This window comes from Hemicordylus capensis, chromosome 5, assembly GCF_027244095.1.
Source record: "Hemicordylus capensis ecotype Gifberg chromosome 5, rHemCap1.1.pri, whole genome shotgun sequence".
NCBI classification, from domain to species: Eukaryota; Metazoa; Chordata; class Lepidosauria; order Squamata; family Cordylidae; genus Hemicordylus; species Hemicordylus capensis.
The window spans coordinates 31,956,484-31,980,728 of record NC_069661.1 but is presented as its reverse complement, the minus strand read 5'-3'; the positions used below and the strand labels follow the sequence as shown (position 1 = coordinate 31,980,728).

Below are 24,245 nucleotides of genomic sequence, written 5' to 3'. Positions count from 1 at the left end.
CCAACCCTACTGGAAGATGCCAGGGATTAAACCTGCATCTCCCCTGGAACCTGCATTCAAAGTAGATGCTCTCCCAGTGAGCTAAGATCCCTTCCCCATGAAGTATAGGAAACTGCCTTATACCAAGTCAGACCATTGGTCCATTTGCTCAGTATTGTCTACACTGACTGGCAGTAGCTCTCCAAGGCTTCATTCGGGAGCCTTTCCCAGCCCTACCTGGAGATGCTGCCAGGGATTGAACCTGGGACCTTCTGCAGATGCACTGCCACTAAGCTACAGTCCCATCCCTATTTCCTTCAAGTTGCAAACTCACACTGAGCTAAATGTTGTAAAATAAATATATATTGTCCATCAGGGCTCTGCATCCTCCCAGTGTGGAGTACTGGAAACCTATATCAGTTAGGCATGCCCTGCCATGCCCAAGTAAGGTGGGCTTTTTAAACAACAAATTAACTTTTGGCTCCTTGCTATATTTCTTATTGCTTAGAATTTTATCTGAAACTTGCTTTCTGCTAGATGGTCTGAGTTAACCCTGTTTGTGCAGGAGCATCTGTATTTGCTAGAAAGAATTAATTTAACCCCATCTTTGTTTGACAGTCAGTCTGTGAATGGAATCTCGACCTTTTGGTTAGAGGATGTATGATTCTGACTAACTAACTAAATTTCAGAGGCTGGTGCAGGACATGGAAAGGGGGAGTGCAAACCTGCTGCAGCAATATGCTTAGGAGAACCTCGTTATGTTGTTCTTGTGACTGATCAACAATGTGGAACCGATCTGTAAATGGATAGGTTTGACAGCTGTTTTAACAGCTGAAGTTTGCATTCTCTGAAGGCCTGTCAAACCAGCAGGGCCCTGCGTGTGCTCCTACACTTTTCCCATTAGAAGTTGACTTGTAATTGGCTAGTGATGGGAAGATGCCACACAGTGTATTTGGCCATAGAGCCATGATTATGGTTAGATCTAGATACTGCGTAGTTCTGACTGTAGGCATTTGCCTTTAGTGCTGTCTTTGCCATGCAGTAAAAAATACAATAAAATCAGATACTGTCATATTATAGCCTGAATTGATACAGCTGGTTCTGTTTTCCTCCCATGTGGCTTACATTAGTTCATCTTGTGAGGTATTGGCTTATTGTTATCCAGCAATAGAGCTGTGAGATTAGGCACGAGGTATCATTTAACTTCTCCTTCTTCACATGTTTCTCAAGGAGGTATAGCTTGGCTTTCACGACATTGTTCATCTTATATCTTCCTTATGCCTCATTGCTGCATGTGGCTGAATCTGCTTCTGATTCTATGAAACTGACTAAAATAGAACAAGATTTTAAAGAGATTACCTTCCCCATGAAAAAAGAAAAACCATCTATTCTTGAACCAAAATAATTTCTCCAGATTGTGATGCCATAAGTATATCATCTTCAGAAGGACCTTTACTTCCATAGTGAAATTCCCCCTTGTTTTAACTGGCATAGGCCATCTAGATCATTTTATAGTAGCATCTTTTAGATGCCAAGATGATGATGTGTTATGTTTTTACACACATACATTGTCATAAATTATTGCGAAGCAACAATCCTGTGCTTATTTACCCGATGCAAATACCACTATGTTCAGTGGAACTCAACTCCCTATATGTATGTGTTAGAATTGCAGCTTTTGTAGGATATATATATTTTTTATTATGGAAGTTGAGAGTTAAATTGCTTAAGTGTCATTAGGATATCTGCTTTCATGGAAGTCATTTACCCTGAACTGACACTTCAAATGAACATGGTTAAGATCAGGGTGTTGAGGCAAAGACCGGCAGCAGTAGAAGGCGCCCATGGGGATCAGGCAAGGACCAGCACCCCAGAGGCCCCCATTGCTGAAGTCTGCTGATGACCACTGGGCAGAAATTGATCCAGCCAGCAACTAGCAGCCACTGGCTGGGAGAACTGCCCCCCATCCTTATCATGGCCACAAATATAGGTGTCTTTCATTCTTTGCAGGCCAGCAACAATAGCATGATTATTCTCTCCCCCTCCCATGGCAAGTGTGCCATCAAGTTGATTTCGACTCCTGGTGCCCACAGAGCCCTGTGGTTCTCTTTGGTAGACTACAGGAGGCGTTTACCATGGCCTCCTCCCACACAGCATGAGATGATGCCTTTCAGCATCTTCCTATATCACTGCTGCCCAATATAGTACCAGCGGGGATTCGAACCAGCAACCTTCTGCTTGTTAGTCAAGCATTTCTCCGCTGCGCTGTTTAAGAGATACCCTGTGCTATAAAGGGAATACTACAGATTGTCCTTGTGTGGAATGGAAGCTAATGCTATTTAATCAGAATAGTAATCTGAACACCTTTTGTTGCCTTGTTTAACAGTGACTTGGAGACAAGATGATCACAGGATTTAATAGGGAAACCGGACTGACACAGAAGCTTGCAAAGAGAGTAGCCTTATTCACATAGCTATAAAATGTGACTCTGTGGTGAAAATGTGCTTCGTTACAAAATTGATGAAAGATGGCCAAAAAAGGATAAGAGTAGCATGTTCTTGGTTGCCTGGAACCAAACTATTATGCTGTTTTCTTTCAAGCTATTTCTCCGTTGCTGATTGAGATATTCAAATAAAACGGTTGAACAGCTTATAAGAAGGTTGCAAAGCTCATGCTGTGCTGTGGTGAATTCAGCAACAACTTTACTCCTACCTACACAGCACTGCCCACATACTCCTGGAATGCTCAGTGGGAGTTTAACTAGGTACATTTGGACCTGTGTAATTAGCTTACATTTTCCCAAACCATTTTTCTGAGCTGTAAAATGTCAAACATTTAGCTTTTTAAATGGAGCCTCCATGGTGCCTGAAACATCAGGAGCCAAGAGCGGTTTCTTTTCAGATACAAAGGAAGTGTGCATAGAACACTTGTATTAAGCTACAGGTAATGATTGTAACATAGCTTGAATGTCATAGCGCTGTGGTTTGCTCTGTACAAAAAAACCCTTCTTTTCTAGCATTTGGCAAATCACAAAAGAACTGGACTTCAATGCAGTTATGGAGGCTTGTTTTGGGGATGTTTCAGAATGCTTAAGGATATATATATATATATATATATATATATATATATATATATATGAAAGAAATGCATTTGGTGTCTTTGAGTCCAGAACACATGGCTCTGTGGGATGAAGTTTTGAAGTGCCTGTGAGTAGGAGAAAGCAAGGGAATTTCTTTCCCAGTTTAACCAAGGAGGTGTATGCTATTCTGGAAGACGTGAGGCATTTAAAAATGGATTCTTGCACTTTGCTTAAGAGGACAATTTTTTGTGGGAGAGCAATTTTGTTATCAAATCGTCAGCAACTCCCACTAGGACAGGCATTCTCATGACAAGTCTCTCCAGAGTCAAGGAAGCAACTCTGTGAGCCTTCTCCATTGTAACCAGGACACATAAAAGAAAAACCCCTCTTGTTTTCCTGGCCTGAAGCAAGCCACTTGAAGGAGAAATGTCCAGGATGTGACTTAAAACTGCTAAGAGAAATATTACATGAGAGCAAAAATGCTTGCATTAATAGAGCATGATTCCATGAATTCCCAGTCCTGAGAATCAATGTGTTTTCAGAGTAAAGTAATAAAATATGGGATTGGCAAATGTGAGATGTGCATTGCCTAAAGCAGGAGGGACTTTGGGAAGAAGCTCACAGATTGCCTTCCTAGGGACCTCTGTCTCACTTGGAGAAGCCTGTCTCTCGAATTTATATGTCTCTTTTAGCAGTGTAGCTATATCCAGACAGGCAAGTGAAATGCTTTTACTTCTATTCTGTTACTTTTAAAAGCAAATAAGGCAAACACACCAAGAACAGGCTTATGGGGAGGGACAGTGGTTCAGTGGTAGAGCTTATGCTTGCTTTCTTGCAGAAGGCCCCATGTTCAGTCCATGGCATCTCCAGTTAATAAGGATTTCAGATAGCAGAACAAGGAAGGATGTCTCTGCTGAGGCCTTGGAGGGCAGTGCCAGCTAGAGTACTGGGCAAGATGGACCAATGGCCTCGGTATAAGGCAGCTCAATATGTTCATATGATTTGGAGAGTATCCAAGAAAGTAGATATAGAATTCAGCTTTAATGAAGCCTCCCTAGAAGCAGGCCAAGTTCTGTGATGAGTGTTAATGAGGGAGATTAGTCACTTTACACATACAGTACTTAACTTGCACACTTCTGCTGACTAATTTTGAAGAAAGTTAGATTTGCAAAGCTTGAATTGTTGTGTTCTTGTCCTCTTTTAAAAATGGACAGGTTGGTGCTAACTGGGCAGAAGGGTGCACTAGGGTGCTTCCCAGACTGTGCGGGAGAAAGTAGGGTAAAATCTGACAGCTAGCCCTAATGTGTTTGAAGCCAGCCCCCGCTCCTGGAACCGCACACAGGGCACTTCCCTGAGGGAGAAGAAGAGGAGGGGGTGGGTGACTGATGGCTTTCCCCCGCCCCCTTTCCCTCTCGGTGAATTTGCGTGATGGCAGCGGACCCGTGCAAAAAGAGAGAGAAAGAAATCAGCTACACACATACCTCTAAAAGCAAGCCACACTTCTACAGCTGCAATCCTATGCACTCTTACCTAGGAGGAAGCCCATTGAACTAAATCATTTACTTTTGAATAATCCCAGCAAGACTGAAAACTATTCTCAAAACTCAGAAAACCAGCTACTATTTTGTGAGGCACATACAAGTGTTAAGCCTGAAATGTCAAGATAAGATCCGAAACAGGCTGTGACTATGTAAATGCCTCCTTGCTGTTTCTGTATGCAAGATGGTGTCATATGAAGGGACATCAAGCCTATACATAGTGAAGCAATTTCAAGGTGCCTTCTGGAATGTCCCCTGATGATGTTTGGTCCCTACCAGTTCTGGAAGCATTGCAGTTGTGCTTCATTGAAAGGTGATATGATGGCATGAGAAGATGCATAGCATAATGCATTGTCATCAGGTATAGTTAGTACCTGAATATATACCTAAATATTGTTGGAGCTGTAGCATTTTCCTGTGTTGGAAAATTCCAATTAATTTGGTTGAAATTATGCCTTCTGCCAAATTAATTGTTCCCATAATGGTATTGAAATGGATTGTAACTGTTCTTTGTTCTTTGTCTAATAAAAGCAAAATCTGTCAACGTACTGTTCAGGAGCTTATGGAACAAACTTGGGTGGAGCACTAAGTTCAAATGCAAATTCCACTGATGGAGGTCAGGAAGCCACAATCAGCTTTTCCAGATATAATCCTGCATGTGGCAGTCTACACTTAAAGGGATTTCTGTTGAGCTCCACTGTTTTTGCTAGGTTTTGTTTTTAAAAAATGTTTTTAATAGCTGTAGTCAAAACAATTGACATGAAAATATGAGATAATGTGGGCATGCAAAGCTATATAGAGCACATTGGCTTGGCTCCAACAGTGCTGTCGCATGAGCAGAAAGGTGCTTATGCAGGGAAGGGTCATTGCTTTTCAGATTCCCCTCTCCAGCTGCCGCTCCCCAAGCCACACCAAACACCATTCTGGAGAGTCCATCAACACTCTGAAGACGTTTTTGGAGGAGGTGCAGAGGGAAGGCAGCACTGGGAGAGTTCAGTTTCCACTCATGGGAGTGGAATGCTGAATTGGAACTTGCAATATAAGCCCTTGCTTGTCAGTTCTGAGTTCCATTCAATACGGAGTTGGAATTCCAAGTTCCATCTTGGAATAAAAACAACCACAAATATTTCTATACCGCTTTTCAACAAACGTTTCCAAAGCAGTTTTCATAGAGAAATAACCAATACATAAATAAATAAGATGGGTCTTTGTCCCCAAAGGGCTCATAATCTAAAAGCAAACATAAGATAGATACCAGCAACAGTCACTGGAGGTACTATGCTGGGGATGGATAGGGGCACTTACTCTCCCCCTGTTAAATTAAGAGAATCACCACATTAAAAAGGTGCCTCTTTGCCCAGGTAGCAGGGGTTAGCTTGATGTTGATGAGCAAGTTAATCTATCCGTATCTGCTGTACTTCCATCTCTGCCAAAACACATTGGAATAACCAACAGAACTTTACTTAGGCTTGGCTCTAAGAACTCTGTGACTAGTTCTGTGCAGTCCAGTGCGCCAATTTGGGGGGAAGAGGTGTAAACTCTACAAGCCTAGTGAAGGGAGTATTCACAAAAGGTACGACGCATGGGTCCCCTTTGACCCATTGCATAATTCAAACACTCGACTGTATTCCCAGGAGGTTTAGAGGTTTATTTCTTTAATATCAGCTTCCCATACTTCAGGGGAAACAGCTTTTGGAAACTGAGGGCAGATGACAATGAGGATAATATCTGCCATTCATGGGGGGGACCATAATTGTGATCTTCTCATTGCAGTGATTTTCTCTAACATGTCATTAATAGTACAGATTGATATTATTTTTTCCATGTTGCCACATAAATGAGCTTAGCTATGGCTGTAGCTCAGTGGTAGAGCATCTGCTTTGTTTCCATGCAGAAGGTCCCAGGTTCAGTTCCTGGCATCTCCAGGTATGGCTGGGAAAGATTCCTGAAACCTTGGAGAAGCCTCTGCCAGTCAGTATAGACAATATTAAGCTAGAAGTACCAATGGTCTGACTCCGGACAAGGCAGCTTCCTGCATTCATATGAGTGCATAGAAAGCAGATGACCCCCATGTGTGGTAGTAGGTCTGTCAGTGGTAGATTCCTAATGACTAAAATGCCTTGATTTTGATGAGCAGATTAATCTATCAGTATCTGCTGTACTTCCATCTCTGTCAAATTTTGTTAGATTTACTATACTAGAACAATTACTCTGTTTGACACCTCTTTCTGGTATTAACTTACCCTGCTGTCCACTGCTTTCCCCAGCTTCTCTGGTGATGTAGCACAACAGGTTTTTGTTGTTTATACAGTGTCTTCCATCTGCACAGTGTACAGAGAAGAAGGGGATAGATCACCATCCAATGGGCTTAAAATCTAGGTCTCAAAACCAGGAAAAAGAGGGGAATGGAGACAGAAGTAAAATGGAAAGCATTTGCAGTTGTTTCAGTTACACACAAGTAAGGTTAGTCAAAGTAGGGAGTGTGGACTAAGGTGTTGTATCAAAGGCTTCATGAAAAAGAGATGGGATTTGAAGGAGGTAAGAGGGGAAGCACTGCACAAGTTTTCTGAGAGAAAGAGTGGAGACTTTTGAGGGAAAGAGCTTTGGATGGTTGAGCTGGAAGAGTGAAGGTAATGGGCATTATTATAATTGAGTGTGAGAAGTATGGAGAGATAATGTCATAGAAGGCTTTGAAATTAAGGACAAGTTGCTTGTGCTGGATGTGGAAGTGAACTGGAAACCAGTAGAAAGAATTTGAGAAAGAGCTGGCTAGAGTAATGAGAGGCAAATGATTTTAACTGTATGGAGGTGAGGGGACCAAGATGAGCCAATAGAGGGAAAGGTTGCTGTGCTTGGAGCAAGAGGCTGCCAGAGAATATTTGCCGGAAGTTCTGTATTCTTGCAATATTATTGAGGAGCAGCATTAGGCCAATATGGTGGTCAGAATGGTCTTGAGATCACCTTTTTATTGTAATATTGGAAATAATGTCCATATTTCAGATTGGTCTGTTAGTTCCTGTCTATATGCAATCTGCATATATGTGCATTCTGCTATATTTAAAATTTTGCTTTGGATCATTGCTGAAGGACCAAAGAGAGCACATTATGCATGTTACAGGGGAAAATATCTGGTCTGGGTCTTTGAAAAAGTCAATCCATTGTTTGTTGAAATTGCTTTAAATATTAGCACCATCAACATGCCCAGTGGTTTAGACTAACAAGATGACGACAAGTAGTCTTATGTGTCATCAGGTAGTTCTCCAATGTAGCACATGGCTTGGCAGGGTTCTCTACTACAAGTGGGCTGTGACTATGCTGTTTCTTAGCAACCATGGACTGTAATGAGTCACTTTCTACATACTGTATGTCACCTGTAACAAACAACTTGGCAAAATAAGTCTAAAATAGCTAGTACTTCACAGCAATTGTTCTCTGCAAATATGTCTCCATCTTTCTCTTGCCATGATATTTAAGCAGGTCAACAGCCTCTGCTTTAATTATGCCTGCTTGGCCATATAGTATGTATGACACTTCTAAAAAGCTGGTCACTGATTTGCTTTCTGTGTATTGCTTTACCTTCCATAATTGGTGCATAGTTCATCATACCTCTCAAATAAATATATTAGAATATAGTATACTGCCGTCTTCCTTCATATTATGTTTGAGCTACAATGGTGGCCAAAATATGTCTTTAAACCAATGCTAGCCTTTGTGTTAGGGCTATAAAACTTAAACACTCTTTGACTTAATTATGAATAATAAATTTCTGGGGGAAACTGAAGAGCCAAGTTTAAGCCACTAATTGCATTATTAATGAGAAATAAATATTTCAAGCAGAAAAGAATATCAAGGAAATGCAGCCAAATCTTTATCTGAGATGTATCTAGATAAGCATCTGTGGCTCCAGTTATAGAACTGTTCTCAAAGTTTCTCAGATGTGTGAGGTTCTCCTTGTTTTTCCAGGGTGGAAAGAAAAAAAAAATCCTCCTTGTCTCTGGTTTTTTCTGCAGGCCTGCCTTGCTTCATGCTGATGCAGACACAAAGTTCCTGATCCTTTTAGACATAGGCCTTAAGTTCACATACTTGGCCATCTGCAAGAATTCCCAACACCAGTGCTAAAGTTAATGTGAACCAGTTTGCTATTGACCAAGGTTTTCTAACCAGTTTCGAATCCTAGTGGACTGTAAAATCCTGGTTAAGGGTGTGGGGCTTTTTGTATGTGGCTTAACTTAATATATCCCTTAAAAAATTATTTGGAGTTTGTAAATTGCCAAGTCCTAGAAGCTGTAGTGAAGTTCCCTTCAGGTGACCAAATAGGAAAACGTTATGAAGTTAGTTTGGGTAGTTTTTTTTAGCTGACAAATGATAAATGTTTTTGTATACTACACCAAAGTATTAACTTGGGTGTATTCTCCATTGCTGATATCGGGAGCTTGGTCCTCCAGCTATCCCACAATACATTGTGTGAGTCGCAGAGAGGCAGCCATCGGTATTGAAAGCCACATGACTCTATGATAAGCATAGTTGCAGGCTGCACGGGAATAGTCTAAAATGGTACAGCAGCACAGACCAAAACAAAAGGTAGGATGGGCTCCATTTTTGTCCTACCTCACTTTTAACCTGGGTAGCAGATCTGGGCTATATCCTGGTTCAGAACTGCTAGGTGAGGAGGACACCCAGTGCGCTAGAAGACCACAGATTGTTGGGTTAACTCTCTCCTACCCAGGATCTCTGGTTGTGATAACAAGCTCATTGTATAGGCACCCCCAAGATGCTCAGACATTGGGTTTTGTTGTGAGTCCTGCTGTTCTTTGAAGGACAATAGGGGGCCTGGCTTGTGCATGGGTTAAAGCCATAATCTGTAAGGATAGGTAATTAGAACATACCTGAATGGGCATGTATGTTCACATATCGCCACACTTACCCTGAAATCCCTGAGAGCTATTGGGGCGCATTTCACACACATTTTGAGTTTTTCACTGCCTGTTAGAGTGTAGACCAATTTATTTCTGGGATTAAAAAATCTACTTTTTGTGTTGGTTTTGGGGGGCAACTTTGAACTCGTAGTAAAGCCTGCTTTCTGTGAAAGCACCTGGGAACTTAAGTAACCACTTGTGGCAGGCTCAACTGTAACAAAAAGTGGTCAGCAGCCAAACACAAGACAGGGTATAACTATGAAAGAGGTAGCTGTGGTGGCCTCTGAGCTGGACATGAGCGCCATGTAAAAACAGAGTGAGGGGCTTGGGGGAGGAGGCAACAAGCATGACCAAATAGAATGAAAGGGGTGGGCACAAGGAAGAACCACCTGGTCAAGATAAGCCAATCATAATGGAGAATAAAATACATTACTGAATATGGTCTTTTATTCTGTAAGGTGGGGCTGTATCTCGAGGAGGAGACAGGGCTGGCTGTTTCTGTCCACCCTGCTGCCTGTCATTCTTGTTTGATGTTGCAGTCTCTTGTCCCTGCATACAGCTTGCTATTAAGCATTTTGCTTTTTACCTTTTAGTGTGTCTGAGTCTGATTCTCAGTGAGCAATTTAAATGTGTGGCAAAGCTGTTGGCTGGTCTGCAGCAGCAAATATTTTGTTTGGGGGTGGGGGGTTGCTTAGTCCTACACCTTGCAAGAAGAAATAAAACTAAATCTGCAGAAGAATCAATGCACTTCTTTAGCCTTTCTGTAGCTTTAACTAAACAGAGTCCTTAATTTTGTTCCTTTGCTTTGGCAACCTACGAGAACGTCCAGGGGGAAACACATTACAGCGTGGCTTGTGCTCTCTAGTGCAGGAAAGTGTGAAGTAAAAAACAAGGAGGTGAACAATGTTAATGTTTTCGACTTGTTGCAACATCAACTAAGGGACCAGGCGCCCAAGGGGCAGAATCTACAGAGTTGGAAAGCAATCCCCAGTGCGCTGAGCTCTCCGGGAGCTGCCATGAATGCTGGGGCTCTTTGCTTGGGTTGTGCAATCCTGAAAGACAGCCTAAACACAGTTTTCGGTTTCACATCCTGGAGCTGTTGCATATGCACACGCATGTGCAAATACATATGCCAAAAAATGAAAAGTGCAAAATGGAATATTAAAAATGCCTGTGACAGTGTAGGGAATCTTCTCCACAGGGGTTTCCAAAAGAAGGACTGCTGTTCAGGCAATAGCTAAGCACTTCTAAGCACTGCATCGCACACTATAAGCTCCTCTAGGTAAGAGCCAGTTTCTTTCTTGCTGTGTTTACATTCTAAGAATAGATAAGAATAAAAAAGGTTGAGTATTAAAAACAATAGCATGTACAGACAGATATGTAATTTATGTCATGGCCAATGCTTGCCGGGTATTGGCACATACATACTTACATGTAGTTTAAAAAAACAACCTAAAAAAACCCACCTGTTCTCTGCAGACCTCCTTAGATTCCATTGATTTTAATTAGACCAACTATGGGCTAGGCTCACAAACCTGTAGCTCAGTGTTAAATCCCTGGCTTCTCCAGGTAATCTGGGAGATAATCCTGCTTGAAACCTAGGAGAGCCACTGCTGGTCAGTGTACTGTAGACCATACTGTGCTAGATGGACCAATGGTCTGACTCCATATAAGGCAGCCTCCTAGTTCCTATGTATGTTCCACAGTTAAGAGGTCTCTTTATCTATTTGCTTTCCCATCAGTTCTTTTTCTACATTAAACCTCAATCTTATTCCTTCTGATCCTTCACTCATAGTATAGATAAATGTCCATTTTAACACACACACACACACACACACACACACACACACACACACACACACCGACTCTTTAAGCATTTTTTTTGTTCTGCATTCATCAAGGGATACCCTGATGCATCCAGAAGGTCCCAGGTTCAACCCCTGGCATCTTAGTAGGGCTAGGAAATATCTGTCTGAAATCCTGTAAAGCTGCTGCCAGTCAGTGTAAATGATACTGAGCTACACTGACTTGATATAAGGCAGCTTCTCCAAGCTGCTAAGGATCTTAAAATATTCTTGGCTTATGGTTTTCATTTTAAGAGTTTTTACCTGAAAGATTAGCTAGCTATGCCAGGTAACACATGAAGCTAGGCTGAGTATATTTTAGGAATCATTACTGCCCTCTCTTGGAAATGGCATGAATTACAGGATTTAACACTCCCCATTTTAAAATGTTTCATTTTATTTTAAAATTAATGTCTATGTGCAAATAAAATGTGTACACACTGTGCATATGGACGAACTATACTCGCAACTAGATAATGACTCCTTTCCCCCAATTTGGGCTAATTAATCATCTGCAGCTAGAACAATATTATAATTAGCTAGCGTCAGAAGGATGTTCGTTGCTAGCTCAGTTCTTTCAGTTTTAGAGCAACAAAAAACCTATTGCATTGTACTGTATTTACATCAACTCAAAAGGTAAAAAACCAAAATGAATGTGTTGCCCATATTTAATGGCAAATATCTTCATGGCTTTCTTGGGTACCTTGTTAATAAAACATGTTAGATTTTTATGGCATAATGACCTGATCAGACAAATATTGTGCCGATTCCATTTGAAGTGGCAGGTTGCAGCTTTCTCTTCTCCAGACATTTGATTCAGTGATAATGAGGGACAATTACTGGTCTGCTTTCAATATATATATTTGGTGTCAAGTATAAATAACTTCTCACTCGAAAAACTAAATGCTAGATTTGAAAATGGGTGGAAAAGCAAGCATGAACTGTCCTTTTTTGAAGTAGGGTCAGCCCCGTTTTACATTTAAATGGGAGACATGTTAGCACTGTAAGATATTCCTCTTAGGGGATGGGCCCGCTCTGGGAAGAGCACCTGCATGCTTTTATGAAGAAGTTTTCAAGTTCCCTCCCTAGCAGCATCTCCAAAATAGGCTGAGAGAGATTCTTGCCTGCAACCTTGGAGAAGTTGCTGCCAGTCTGTGTAGACAATACTGAGCTAGATGGACCAAAGATCCGACTCATTATGAGGCAACTTCCTTTGTTCCTAAGATGAACAAGAGGCTGCAACTTTTCTGGATTTTTATTTTTAAATGCTGTTTCAGATTTTTCACTATCTATAACAATACATGACAGCAGTGTTCCCTCTAACAAGGATCCCCAGATGCTGTTGATTACAACTCCCAGCATCCCCAGTTGCTGTAGCCTTTGCTTGGGGATTATGGGAATTGTAGTCAACAACATCTGGGAATCCCTGTTAGAGGGAACACTATATGACAGCAATGAAAGAGTAAAGTTACAACTAAAATTAAAGCCTGGGGTGGATCAAATTCTAGTTTATTTTGAAATTCTGACTAGAATAATCCAGGGTTGCTTGGTTCAGATTTAATGAGTGATCCTGGCTTTTCCATAATCCAGGGTTGCTTGGTTCAGACTTAATGAGTGATCCTGGCTTTTCCAAACCAGAACTGGAAGTAGCATTCTTGTGACTCTCATATCAAAGGGGAAGGTGGGTTGTATGCTCTTGAAGCAAGAGAATGTTGCATGAAGCCAGAATTTAATCCTGGCTTCATGTTGCATCTGAACTGACTCAAAGTGGTTAAAAGTTCAGTTGAGGGTGGATTTTTTCCTCTCCCTTCAATAATTTGCCCAGGGATCTTAACTAGAATGAAAGGACAATGGTTTTTCTGAAACAATATCTTTCTTGTCTAGATTAATTATAATTTTTCCATCAATTGTGCCTCAGGAAGCATTGCTAATGTAGTGGCTCTTGAAAAAGAAAAGCAGGCTAGGAATGGGCTGTTCATTAACATTGAGGAGAGCATTTTTTGGTTTATGACCAGCACTAAAAAGAATAAGTGGACAGATTCCCAGTCTAGAGCCACACAACCTCTTGCATGCGTGGGGCTTACCTATTTACTTCAGTGGTTGGGGCAGTTCCAAATATGTATCCCTTTGTATATGTGGATCAGTCTCTTTCATTGCTCTGTGTCTGTTTGTGTGTCTCTGTGTTACACATACACACACACACACACACACACACACACACACACACACACACACACACCTTTCAGCAAAAATAGTCTCCCAAAAAGCTCACATCAATTTAAAATTCAGCACAAAATGCTGATATTGGGGACTGTACATAGATGGGGGTGGAGCGGGGGGAGCAGAGACTTCACCCTTAATTGTATACATTACAAGTCACAAAAGGGGAAGGGAGTCAAAAGGATAGAGTGAGATCAATTTGATAGAACAGAGTAGTAGGTATTTAACAGGAATTTACATCAAGTTGGGTCCATGCTGATCTTTGCTTGTTTGTGTTCTTGGTGGTGATGCATAAATCCGTCATGCTCATGGATAGGAGAGTTCCACGTATGCATAAAACTTCTGCACTTGAAAAGGAGGTTTGAAAGTGTTTTGGTTGATTCTTTAAAATGTATGTCTGTGCATATCAAAAATAACTATCAAAAATAATTTTGATATTTTCCCAAAGCGTTGGTTTGAGGGCCAAGAGGAGAGAATTCTGTTCTGCAAAAGTAGTGTTTTAGGAGCAAATGTTGTTCCTCTGTATTGCTCACACACTTTATAATATACATTTTCCCCACTGCGTTTAGTACACTCAGTTTCTGAGCACTTTCTAGGAGCAATAGCATTCTATAGTAGGAAAGATCCCATGTGATAAGATTGTTGCCATGTGGATGGCCAAATCCAGGTCAGGCAAATCCACTCTCATTGAGAACAAGATTGAAAGCATGCGAAGAATTGCTTAAATAAAGCAGTTGAATCCTCTTCAAAATTCGGGTTCCTTTGCTAGTTGGTTCTCCAGGCCAATTCTTCCTAGAGGTGGAGGATAGCATTCAGTTATGGAGATTGATGCTTATGTCAAGAGACAGTAGCTAGTAGAATAAAATAATTAATTGCAGTACTGAACCTGACTTTCTAGGGACCATAGTTGGATGCACCAACCTGCTCTGCTGTTATGCCCTCCAGTGCTCTAGACTAGTATTAGATAAATTGTCGATGAGCCAATCTTTGCCTCCATTGAAGTTGCCCCATATGCCTATTACTTCTGCTTAGTTCAAGTCCCTCATACTTGCTTCCATGTCTTACAATACTGTGCATAGGTGCAGTATTGCAAAGCAGTATCAGGGCCAGGACTGAGAGACCAGCAACCACCATAAACAGAAAAAGGTGTTGTGAGCAGGCAGCAGTGGTGATGGAGAGAAGAGCTAGGAGGCAACGGTGGGCTGGATATTGTGTAACAAATTTCTGGGCAGCCATAACATCTGGAATTCATTGTTATAGTTGTTGAATTGCCAGTTTGGCCCTGTGTAGCTGTTACTGGACTATATATGTACACATTCATGTATATAGACAAGTCCTGTCCTTCTGTGCAGTATAAGTAGAAGCCAGACTGTCTTGTTAAAATGTCAGGAAGGTAACGGGGAAAACAATAACGTATGCAGTGTCTGTGCCAAGAACGGTGTTGTGTTCCCCTCTGCTGGCACCGCAGTGGCTGTTTAATTAAGAGCCTTATTCCCATAGCTATGTTGAGAACATTGGTGATGCTGGCATGAAAACATTAACCATTTCCACCGCTTGCTGCTGCATTAGAGCATGATTTATCTTTATCAGTGATGCTTGCCCCTGGATACAGAGAACTCTGAAACAAACCAGAGTTCTGGCTGTTCTAGCTAGGGATGTGAAGACACCATTGGCGAAAACTCTCTGCAGTTTCTCCTGGGCAGAAACCCTGAAATATTCTTTGGGGTTTCTTTGGAAAAGAAGGTTCAATTCCAGCCCTAGTTCTATCCCAGCCTTCAGGAAAAGGCAGGGCAGGGGATGAAGAAGTAAAAACTTCATCGTGTCATTTCCACAGCGACATATGAACTCCTCCCCTCCCTCTTCTGTCCCGTTCCATAGAGAGCAAGCAAGCCTGGTTCCATCCTAAGCAGGATCTTGTGCTCTGGCATGTGAGTAACAGCCTGAAAGTCGCAAGTGGGAGCCATGGAAGAGCTTGCTTCTGTTTTTCACGCACATCATCTGTTTAACCTTCATACTAAAGACACTTCTGCTGTACTCCAGTTAAAACTGAACTGAATGACATACTTGATGTAGGAGGCAGTTCTGGAGGCACATTCCGTCTGGTATATAATGTACCTGCACTGGAACTCCAGTGCTAAAGCTCCTTTTGCAAATAGTGTGGGTAATTTATATGAGGGGTAATGTAAAATCAGAGATAAAACAGTTGTGTAAAGGAACAAGGTCCCCCCCCCCCTTTTAGGTAGAGGTGTGCTTAATTTTTTTTATTTTTTTATTTTTGTAGGCTATTCCAGTTATCAGAACATAATCTGTAGCTTTTTATTTTTTTATTTTTAAAAGAGCTTGTTTCAATAACTGCTTACGTGGAAAGCCACATTATACTGAGCCAGACCATTGGTCAGTTTATGTCAGTGTCCTCTACACTGGCTGTCTCCCAGGGTTTCAGATTGATATTTCCAGCCCTGTCTGGAGATACTCGGCATTGAATCTGCCAGCATATGAAGCAGATGCTCTTCCACTGAGTCATGGTATTTCTCATGCTTATACTAGGGAAGGCTTCCACACTTGGCTATTGAAAGGTTTCTTCTGTTCCAGGCCCATAACCAGGAATTTTATGGGGGAGTTAAAAAGAAAAAGCTCCTCATGCCCATTCCCAATGGTTACCTTTCTTCCCATGTGTTATATACACTTATTTCCCAGTTTCTTGCAAACTTGCTGCACATTTTCATCCCTTTTTAAAGCCTGTCCATACCATTCTGCTTTCTTCACTCAGGGAAGCATTGCACCTGCAGAAACAATGCATCACAGCAATTCACAGAATTCCACCTTTCAAAATATATCTTCAAGGAGCTCCCAGTTCCCGTTTTGCCTTCTGCATGTGAACTAACACCTCATGAGTACAGGAAATAACCAGATGTCAATATCTGAAATGACCTTTTAAGATGTGGAAAGCTCAAGTAGTCTTTCATGATAACTCTAGGAATTGCAAATATACACTGATATACTCCATTTAAGGTCCGTCCTATACTTATTGTAGACGTACCAATTCTGAATCTTCCTCAGAGCTTTTCATTCACATTCCTATAATCTGACCCACCCAAAGCATCAGCAGCTAGGATCAGTATAATTACCCTGCAGCTGGCAAGGCAGGCATCCTTTAATGCCACTCCAATTTAGCTGCTTGGGAAAAGGGGTTAAGCTGGGATAATGCTGCATCTTGATCCTTGAAACTGAGAACATCACCTCAGTTGCTTTCAGCTGGGAGCAAGAAAGTGAAAGCACCAGTATCTCATGAGTTGTGTAAAGCCTGTCAGTGCTATGTGACAATGGGAGACTTGTTGTAGTTGTCCTCAGAACATCAGAATTGTCACCCCTGTGCAGTAGTGATGGTTTATATCAGTGATCTGCACTATTTTCCAAGCAGGGGCAAAAAATCTTCAAATATTTTCAAAAAATCTTCAGAGAGAGAGCCATTTCCCACCACCCTAACCTACACACAACACTGGGCTTTTCTCATTGCTGGGAGGGCCCTTGAAGAGAAACGAAGTCCTCTCTTAAGCAGTGTGTGTTCTAATTTTTTGCATCTGTGTGAGGAATGAGTTTTGTTCTGGGCGGCAGTATCAAGGCAGTGTGCGCGCATGTGCATTCAAAATGGGGCCTTCCTGATTCAACCTGAGCGGGATCTAACATGAACTGAGCGGACATCAAAAAAAGTGTGAGCATGCACACATGCGCATGCCTTTAGAGGGAACACTGCTCTTAAGATGTCAAAGAGGAAAGCACTGGGAAGGGCTGAACTTCCCATCACTCTGTGGACATCTTCCAAGATGGTGCAGGGGCTCAAGGGCTCCATTTCCCTTAAAGGAACCCTACCGGCACTGGGCAAGTGCAGCACTGCATGGTGAGAATGGTCATCTCTGTATGGTGCAGGAGGGTCTGAGCAGTGTATTCAGCTTTGGCTGATCCTTCACACAGGCCCCATTAACAATTAGTCAAGGAGCTGCACTTAAGGTCGATGGGACCACCATTGGTCCCTGGGCCTCGTGATGGAGAACATTGGTTTCCATAAGATCGGAGCTTCTAAGGAGTGGGTGTGTTTGCACTAACCACTTATTGCTGATTTGTCACTGTCACTTTAGTTAGAGATGTCGAAGCTACTGTAGAGTATATGCTTTACGGCTCCAGTTGCATTTTGTGGGGTTGCTGAAACATCATGGATAAAGCCAAGCATTGCCAAGGAAAGAGCAGTAATGGAGACTTCAGAGTAACTCTGATTAAATTCGTGAATATGAATAGCTTTGGTAACACCCTCATTTCAAAACCTGTGTCCTTCCTTCCTTATCCATTGCAAGGATTCATAGCCACCAGTTTATTTTCAGGCCCATAGCAATAGTTTAGTAGGTTTCTTAAATGCTTTCATCTACTTTTGCATCACTATCCTAATATATCAGGCGTTATTCTTACTGCCTGACAGTTTAATGAATACCAAGAGTTTTTGTGAACTGAAATGGTGAACAGTTGTAGAGTTAAAACTTTTGTTTTCTTTGGGACTAATGGGGTTTACTTGGTATATTGAATCAATCTGTCTTTGTTCTTGCAGCTGTCCCGTTTCCTCCAAGCCATCGGCTCACAGCTAAGGAAGTGTTTGACAATGATGGAAAGCCTAGAGTGGATATCCTAAAGGCACACCTTATGAAGGAAGGACGGCTGGAAGAGAGTGTTGCTTTGAGAATAATAACAGAGGGTGCTTCAATTCTCCGCCAGGAAAAGAATCTGCTGGATATAGATGCCCCAGTCACTGGTAGGTGCAAATGCTCCATCACTATGAAGAAATAGCAAATGTTCCATCAGAATGAAGAAATAAGAGGAATGCTATGTCAAACATTGGTTAGCCTGGTTCAGTACTGTCTACACGAACTGCAGTAATTCTGTAAGATTTCAGACGGGTACTTCCCAGCCCTCTCTGCAGGTGCTGGGAATTGAATCTGGAGCCTTCTGCATGCAAAGCAGGTGCTCTGCCACTGAGCGATCACCCCTCCCACTCTGCTGGCATTCCCCAAGAGCTATTCATTGGGCTGGTGGTTGGTTAGTTATTTTTCTGTTAATAACCAAGTGGAAACTCAAGACTATCCTGAGGGTAGTGAGAAATTAGGTGGTGGTTCTTCCCCTCTCTGCTCCAGAATAAATTATTCATGAACAGCGGCCAATAGAATTTAAACCTTGGTGCTCTGGCTTGAATTGCAGGCAATGTGTCAATTAGTTATCTCCTGAATTTACTTCTCTACATTGAGGTGTTGCAATATTTTACTTAAGTTGATGAATTATCAAATAGAATTTGACTTGAATTTTAATCCGAAACAAATTTGTTTGAAATGAATCCTATATCAGACTCTGAATGTGACATGTAACAATATGTATTCCCGCCATGAACAAGCTCTCTTTTCTGTTCAGTATCTGTGATATGCTTCATGCAGTATACGTTCGTGCAGTGTCGATTTGGGAGTGGCGGGGTGGAACCAGCAGTTGACATCCCAAGTCACAAAGAGCTGGTGCATCATTTTGCTAATGGTACTCCAGTAACTGCACAGGCACTTTCTCCTCCAGGATCAGCACTTGAGGCCCAGAACATGGATTAAGGGCACACAATGCAGCCACCTTGCTGAAGCTAAATGAGTCCTGGTTTGAACAGATGGGAGACCTAAGTATATACACACCTTTGGGGTGTGTGGCCGTAGTTCAGTGGTATTGCATCTGCTTTTCATGCAGAAGTTCATTGCATGCAGAAATTTGCGTGGCAGGTTCATTCCCTGGCAGCATCTTCAGGTATGGCTGGGAAAGACTCCTACCTGAAACCTTGGACATGCTGTGGCAAGTCAGCATGGGCCATACTGAACTAGATGGACCAGTGGCCTAACCTGATATAAGGCAGCTTCCTATGTTCCTATATAATACAAAGCATCAGTATGTCAACACAGCCTGTGTCTCTGTGTTGCTTTTTACTACCCACAGTGGATTTCAAACTGTGTTGCAAGAGTTCTTTGGTGAAAAGATAGGTAATCATGGATAAGCTTCTTAGGAACACAGGAAACTGCCTTACATCAAGTCAGACTATTGGTCCATCTAGCTCAGTATTGTCTCTACAGTGACTGGCAGTGGCTCTCCAAGGTTTCAGTTAGGAGTCTCTCCAAGCCGTGTCTGGGTATGCCAAGGGTTGAACCTGGGATGTTGTGCATGGAAAAGAGATACTCTACCACTGAGCCATGGCCCATTCATGGAATCCCAAACATATGGGAAGTGTTAAGATGAATGTTAGACTCTTAGTTTATGTGGGACAATGACTCAACCCAGCAGGCTTAATGTTGGGAACCCTTGGCTTAGCAGAATGGAGTTAATTCACAATGTTGTACAATTACCTACATGATGTCTGAAATGTAAGGCTGGGATTTTATTTGATCATATTCATTTGATTTAAAAACATTTAACAGGTAAAAAGATGCCCCTGATTAATCGGAAAGTAGATTTAAAGTCCTTAAAAAAAACAAAAACCTTACAAAGGACAGGCCTAGACAGAGGTATGTGTGAGCTGAGAATGCACGCTAGGACTTCCCCAGAACTCTGTACATTGTTCAGGGGCCCATGACAGCTATGTAGTGTTCTGTGGCAGACATTCACATTGAAGGGTTCTCTGAGACTAGAATGTTTAATAGATTGCTATAACGGAACAATGGCATACTTGCAATTGCTGATGATATGGGGTATTGCCTGTCTTGTTCCTGTTGAGATTATTATTATTATTTTAGCAATAAACAAATTATCTCTGCAACATAGAGCAAGTTTATTCCTGGCATGTGTAGCCTTTATTAAATGCTCACTTTTCAGGGTTTTTAATTATTCACTGAAGATGGACAGGAAAGCTAAAAATTGTAGTTGTGTATGTCTTACACTTGTTATGGAACACAAGGCCAGAAAAATATTAAATGTTCCCAGGTGCTGTCGTCAAATTGTCAGTGCTGTGGTGGTAGTGGTTGGTTTCTTGTTCCTGTGGCTGTGAAGACTGATAGACACATCAGTGTCCCATGAGAGGGAAGTGGGGTAAATTCTGACTTTCCTGGCCTGGGAATAACCATGGTTGCCTGTGGAAGCATCCAAGGGACCAGCCAGAGAAATTTTCCAAACCTTGGTGGGTTGTTGCCCCACTTTCAGCCACAGGTATCTAAAGGCTTGTGTGCCCGGGTAGATTAGCAAAACATTCTGTTTGTAACTTGTGTTGACTTGCTTACAAGACTGTGCTGTCTTGATTCTTACTTCCAACAACATCTAATATTTATTTATTTTATTTAGCATATTAATATAACTGCTAACTGCAGGAGTACCCAGTGTTGCGTTCCCGGATGTAGGGACACCACTCGCATCCTCGCCAGCCGCTTTGGCCATTTTTGGCTGAGGATGATGGGGATTGTAATCCTACAACATCAGGCGACTCAATGTTGGGAACCCTTGGCTTAGCAGAATGGAGTTAATGCCCAATGTTGTACAATTACCTCCATGATGTCTGAAATGTAAGGCTGGAATTTTATTTGATCTTATTCATTTGATTGAAAAACACTTAACAGGTAAAAAATATGCCTCGGCTTAATTGGAAAGTAGATTTAAAGTCCTTTTTTAAAAAAAGCTACAGATGGTAGGCATTATCTTAAGGCATTTTATCCTGCGTGAGAGAGAACAGGGGAATTGTATCCACTTAATAACTTCATTTAAAAACTTCCAGAGTGGCTATCAACATGATGAGTAATAAAATAGAGTAAAATTCAATATTTAAAACAAAACTTTAAAAGTTTTAACAAAGCAATAACAAACAACATATACCAAGATCTGGAACAGCCAATAATATCGTTTGTCATTTCTCTGCTATGTAAACTGCTTGGTTAACTTTTTGTTGTTGTTGAAAAGTGGTGTGTCCTGTCTTGTCTGTCTATCCATCTATCTATCCTCAAAGGCCTGGGCAGCCGAAAAAGACTTTCTGTGGTGCTGGAAAGACATCAGTTTGGTGGCAGACAAGCCACAACTGAACAAGCCTTTTTCTCCCGTCACCATCTGCCCAAATGTCCTCTGAAGACTGTCATAAGGATTGTCTTTTCTAGGACCATGCATATTGTAACAAACACATGCATCATCTAAAAATACAGTTGTTGTTTTTTCCTGCAGAGCTATTGTTTTTATGCATTTTGGTGCAGATTTAATCAATTAATCCACACATGCAATTAATTAGCACAGAGCTGAACCCCCCACCCCAATTTCCGTTGCATCATTTACAAGCAGTGAAAGGTTTCAGGTCAGGTTTACTGGGGACAGTAGCAGCAGAGATCTTCCTTCACTTCATTTTGTTTTTGTTTTTACATCTTTTATAAAGGTCACAGTAATTGATAAACCATTGTATACTCGGGTGAGTTAGGAAAGCCTTTTGCTAGTAGGGTAGACTCCTTCAAAAGCTACCATTCTATCCTCAAAAGCCCCCTCTGCAAGGAAATCTGCTGTCACCATTAAAGAAACAGCAACACAAATGGTCAAGACTTGCTTCCAAGTATATTATATTCACACAATCTACTTTAGGTGGATTTCCTATCTCCATTTCTTATCACTTATCTCCATTCTTATCTGGGGGGAGTCTTTTGGGACTGACAAAGGGATTTTAGGGAGTTGTGATAAAGGAAGCTTTTTAATTGGAGTACAGGAGAGTTTGCTGAAGGCTGGGATAATACTGGCTTCGTAGGTAAAGCTGGAATTTCAAAGATCCTTTCAGAAATTGCTTTAAATGTATATAAACTAGATGCATAAGATCTGTGCAGTATTTGAGTTGTGTGAGTTTTTCTCTCCTTTGTCCATTCTAGTTATAAATGATTGCACTGAGTCTTCCTTGAGTTCCCTTGGGAAATTATTGCAGTGGCTAATAGACCTTGGTTTCTAAATGTTTCCTGGTGTTCAGCTTGAATTTTCCTCTGCTCAATTTCAGCCAGATGCCAGTATTGGCTCTGCTGCAATATCGGCAGGGATTTTGCACATGATTAAGAGTTACCCTAATAATAAGTTTCACAAATATGTTATAAAAAAGCCTAGATGACCGCTAAGTAAATTGAAGTGTTAATATTAGACGTTCAAATGATACTGTATGGTGAAGAAATGAAGCAGGCAGAATTTTGAGCAAGTGTCCTGAGAAGGAATGGAAAGCCTGAGTTGATTACAGCAAATTGTCCTGCTTTGCATATTATTATAAAAATTAAGAGTTTCAAGCTACTTTTGCAAGTATTTGGTGGTAAAAATAAAGAACTAAGGGGCTTGGGATGTGAGAGCAGCACAGGAGCTAGCAAGCCAGTAAAGTGACAATATTTCATGAGACAGGAATATGGAGCTATTAGGCATGCTGAAACTCCACTTATGAAGCTTTCTCTGCACACGTTTCAGAGATTTCATCCATACTCCAAGAGCTAGAAGCTTGCTTCTTCTTAAATGAAAGTGAAGGGTTTGGGGGATGCCAAATTCCAGAATGGATTGTGTGTTTAAAGCACCACATTTGGGGATGTTCTAAATATGCCCCACTGCACTAACTGACTAACATCTCTGTTCTTTTGTGCATTGTGATTGATGCAGTTACCGTTGTTTGCTGTAGAGCTACAATTGCTAAGCTTATGAGCTTAGTATTCAAGGTGGAGATGAGAATTCCCCATGTAATTGTTGGGCCTGTGCAGGGCTTTAGCAAATGGAGGCAGTTCAGTTGCACAAAGTAGAAGGGCACCAACAAGAAAAATAAAACGCAAGTAGGGAGGCATCACAGCAGTGCATGTTGTACAAATGGGCACATTAGATGGTCTTCAGAGATCTCAGCTTTGATTCATGGCCTACTGATGTAGTAGTGATGTAATGGCTGACATACTGAGCAACTTTATGCACGTGGCAGAAAATAATGTTTACATTGTTGCACAGGAGCACTGTGTATAATGGCCGCACTGTCATGCAACTCAGTTTGTGTAATGTATGTGCTTGCACAAGTGTGCAAACATTCCATTCCATCCTTGTGCATGACACACAGCTGTGTGGTGGTCAACCAGGGGTTTTTTGTACCTTTTATGAGGTGGTCCACTTTGAGAACCCTGGCTATGAAGACTTCCTTAGTTGCTCTCTCAGTTCTTGATCTAGTGTGCTGGCCTGGAATCTCAGTAGAACAGTGCACTTGTGTCCCAGATTTTACTGAGCTTGCTTCTGACACTGGCAGCTTTTGGCATTAGAGATTCTGGCAAATGCTGATGTCTTCTAGTAGCAGCTGTTTGAATCCAGTTGTAAGCCAGGGAGGGATGCAAAAATTCTGTGCTCTCCTTAGCAGTCTCCTTATTCCATTTTTAAAAAGGAAACCGAGCCCTTACTAATAAATTGGAAAGAAATACATTTTGCTTAAGAAACCGAAGTCACTTAATGTCACTTAAGAAACCACAGGGAAATGAGTGACGCTCAGAGCTTTGCTTAGAAATAACACGGAGATGTCAGCAGCCTATTCTTACTGCAACTAGTTCATAACTGAAATAGCACATTAGATGTCTTGTTGGTTAGCATAGATAAGGACATGGAGACTGAACTGTACAAAAGGAAACCAAGCACAGGAGTCCTCTGTTTTCAGTCACTT

The 24,245-nt window shown here is 41.5% G+C and overlaps 1 protein-coding gene across 3 annotated transcripts in view; it reads left to right on the top strand.

The window, feature by feature from the left end:
* PPP3CA (protein phosphatase 3 catalytic subunit alpha) overlaps window positions 1–24,245 on the top strand; it is a 241,899-nt gene that overhangs the window by 96,895 nt on the left and 120,759 nt on the right. For all 3 annotated transcript variants that reach the window (XM_053254049.1, XM_053254048.1, XM_053254050.1), the window contains exon 2: window positions 18,174–18,374. In XM_053254049.1, the coding sequence (XP_053110024.1) occupies window positions 18,174–18,374 (201 nt within the window). The remainder of the gene's footprint in view (window positions 1–18,173; window positions 18,375–24,245) is intronic.